Source organism: Rhagoletis zephyria, unplaced genomic scaffold (assembly GCF_001687245.7).
Source record: "Rhagoletis zephyria isolate East Lansing unplaced genomic scaffold, Rhagoletis_zephyria_1.1 Rzeph_scaffold_34255, whole genome shotgun sequence".
NCBI lineage: Eukaryota > Metazoa > Arthropoda > Insecta > Diptera > Tephritidae > Rhagoletis > Rhagoletis zephyria.
In genome coordinates this window covers 916-3,606 of record NW_016191310.1, presented here as the reverse complement: position 1 = coordinate 3,606, position 2,691 = coordinate 916, and the positions used below count along the sequence as shown (strand labels likewise).

The 2,691-nt window shown below is 35.6% G+C and overlaps 1 protein-coding gene across 1 annotated transcript; it reads left to right on the top strand.

Moving 5' to 3' along the window:
- The first annotated feature begins 1,445 nt into the window (after window positions 1-1,445).
- LOC108354231 (general odorant-binding protein 68-like) lies at window positions 1,446-2,398 on the top strand. The gene is made up of 4 exons (XM_017605423.1): window positions 1,446-1,511; window positions 1,573-1,632; window positions 1,718-1,873; window positions 1,924-2,398. Exons 1-4 carry the CDS (start codon window positions 1,467-1,469, stop codon window positions 2,293-2,295), a joined length of 633 nt encoding a protein of 210 aa, XP_017460912.1. The 5' UTR covers window positions 1,446-1,466; the 3' UTR covers window positions 2,296-2,398.
- The last annotated feature ends 293 nt before the right edge of the window (window positions 2,399-2,691 follow it).

The following is a 2,691-nucleotide window of genomic DNA, read 5'->3' as shown; positions in this document are numbered from 1 at the left end:
GGTAAGTATCTTCGATAGAACGTCCAGATAAACTTGTATATAATTATATTTGGGCTGTATCACGCCCATTTTCAAAATTTACTTTAATAATGTTAGTTCTTTTCAAGGGATTGTTGTTAATATTAATTTTGAGTAAATTGGCGTCCTTGAATTTCGAAATATCAAGTTTCAAACATTTCTGAAATGTGCCCTTATATCAAAAGTGGGCGAACTTTTAGTCCGATTTGAATAATTTTCAACGTTTTGCTTTTATCTGGCTAGAACAATAATCGTACCGAGTTTGGTACAAATTGATAGAACGGTTACCGAGATACCTAAATGTGGTCATTAGTGGGCGGTGCCACGCCACGGTTACCAAGTTACACAAATGTAATCATAAGTGGGCGTGGCTAAGCCCATTTTCCAAAAATGTATTATAGTCTTTATTTACGTATAAAAATCATTGTAAATATCAGTAGTTACTAAAATATCGCAATTTTCGTATTTCTGAAAACTACCGTTATATGGGAGGTAGGCGTAGTCATTTTCCTATTTTGNTATATGGGAGGTAGGCGTAGTCATTTTCCTATTTTGCAATACCATCCGTCCTACGCCGAAAAGAAGTAAACATACCAAGTTTCGTTCAGATATCTCAATTTTTACTCGAGTTATCGTGTGCACAGATGGACAGACGGGCAGACGGACGGACAGGCAGTCACCACTTAATCGATTTTTTTTTCTCATTCTGATCATTTATGTATCCATTTGTCTATATCTATCTCGATTCGTTTTGGCTGTTACAAACAACCGCTATGTGAACAAAGTTCCAATACCCTTGTGCCCATCTGACATCATATTCGAAATCAGCGATCACAAAAACCCCCATTCAAATTAATTTAATTACTTCTGGACATTTGGCCAGCAAATAGTAGTCGCCAGACCATAGCGCATTGCATCAGTTAAAGCCGCTTACATATTGACACAAATCAAAACAACACGTTCGTCAGAAAATGCGAAAAACTATTTCGTAGCACATGCTAATCATATGGCCAAGGGAGACTTTATCTTATCAAATTATAACAAAAATTAGGTCCAAATTTTGCTTAAAAATAAATACATTCTCTGTATGCGTTTTTAGTGCATAATTTCAGAAATGCAAAATTTTGAGATATGTCGCTTTTGAAGATCGTGTGCGATATGCGGATATACCAAGCGTTTTTTTTAACAATTTTTAAAAAATGTATTGAGCAATTATAATTGTATTTTTATTCGCATTTTCTAACACCAAAAAAGTAATTGCCTCCCATTCATGAGCAAATTATCAAAATTGAATCATCGCAGGCGTGATTCAATATAATGAAGCTGAAACGCGAAAGCGTATGGCACTTTTTATACAAATAAATTAATTATAATGAAATTTGCTATAAAAATCCGCTTTTGCAAGCCATGAAAATCAGTTGAAATTCGTTATTTGTACTGACTAAAATATGAAGGCAAGCTTTGTGTATTTTGCAGTGATTTGCGTATTTGTGGTACGTAAAAATTTCAGAGAAAATTTAGAAACTGGATTTACCTAATCGTTTTCGATTACAGCACTATGCGAATGCGCAGGATACTACAAGTGTGGATTGCACCAAAAAGCCACGTCATGTTGTGAGTGAACTTTATTTTGTTTAGCATAATTTTTTATGAAATATGCAAACGAACCGAACTAACAATTTACACCCAATGTAAACAGCCTCCACACATGTGCTGCCCAGTGCCTGACCTCACCACCGATGAACTAATGCAGCAATGCGCTCAGTTCGCCGGACCACCACCGCCGCGACCATCTTCCAGTGAAGAACCACCAATGCGTGGACATCCACATCCACATGGACAACATATGCATCCTGTAAGCGAATTTAAAATTTGTTAACTGGTTTTAATTTTTTGTATATTCAGTGTTTCATGGAATGCATCTTCAATCAAACTGAAGTCATTGGTGAGGATGGTGAACTCAATGCGGATAAATTTGAGCAGCTGCTAAACACAGTTGTAAAGGACGATAGGGAAATGGCTATAATTATGAAAGAATCATTCAATGCTTGCTCTGCCAAGGCCAACGAGTTGAAGACGAAAATCGCCGAAGAGATTGAAAAAAATCCGGAGTTTTCCAAACAAAAATTCCAACCTCTCTGTTCGCCTTTTAGTGCTATGACAATGGGTTGTATCAAAATGCAAGCATTCCAGAATTGCCCATCATCTACATGGAATGATAATGAAGAATGCAATGCTTTCCGTAAATTTATTATGGAATGCAAAAAGCCTAAGTAAGGGCTGTTTTCCTACAAATACACATATGCATATATAAGTATGTATATATATTCTTACGCATCATGTTAAATATGTATTTGCATATGTTTTTGTAAGTACATTGTGGGCGCAAAAAGAATAATTTGTTCATATTATAAAGTAAGAAATGTTTTTGATTAACTGATAACACAGTTCTGCAACCTAATCTAGGGGGAGCGTTCATGTTTGTAGGGTATATTTATGTGCATATTTAAATAGCTAACTCCAAATGCATCTTTAATTTTTTGAAAAGTGTGCGATTCTCCCACTTAGTGATATTTTAAGTATCTGGTAAACGATGAAAATAATTCTCATGAGAACAGGAATTCGCTCTCATGGTAATGGATATTTACTCCCATCGTAGAGTCAAATCGTCCA

Bases quoted from the DNA above. Each gene is read 5' to 3' on its own strand.
- LOC108354231 (XM_017605423.1), top strand. From the start codon at position 1,467: ATGAAGGCAAGCTTTGTGTATTTTGCAGTGATTTGCGTATTTGTG. The intron at 1,633-1,717 runs GTGAGTGAACTT...CAATGTAAACAG, and splicing joins CCAAAAAGCCACGTCATGTT to CCTCCACACATGTGCTGCCC. The intron at 1,874-1,923 runs GTAAGCGAATTT...TTGTATATTCAG, and splicing joins ATGGACAACATATGCATCCT to TGTTTCATGGAATGCATCTT.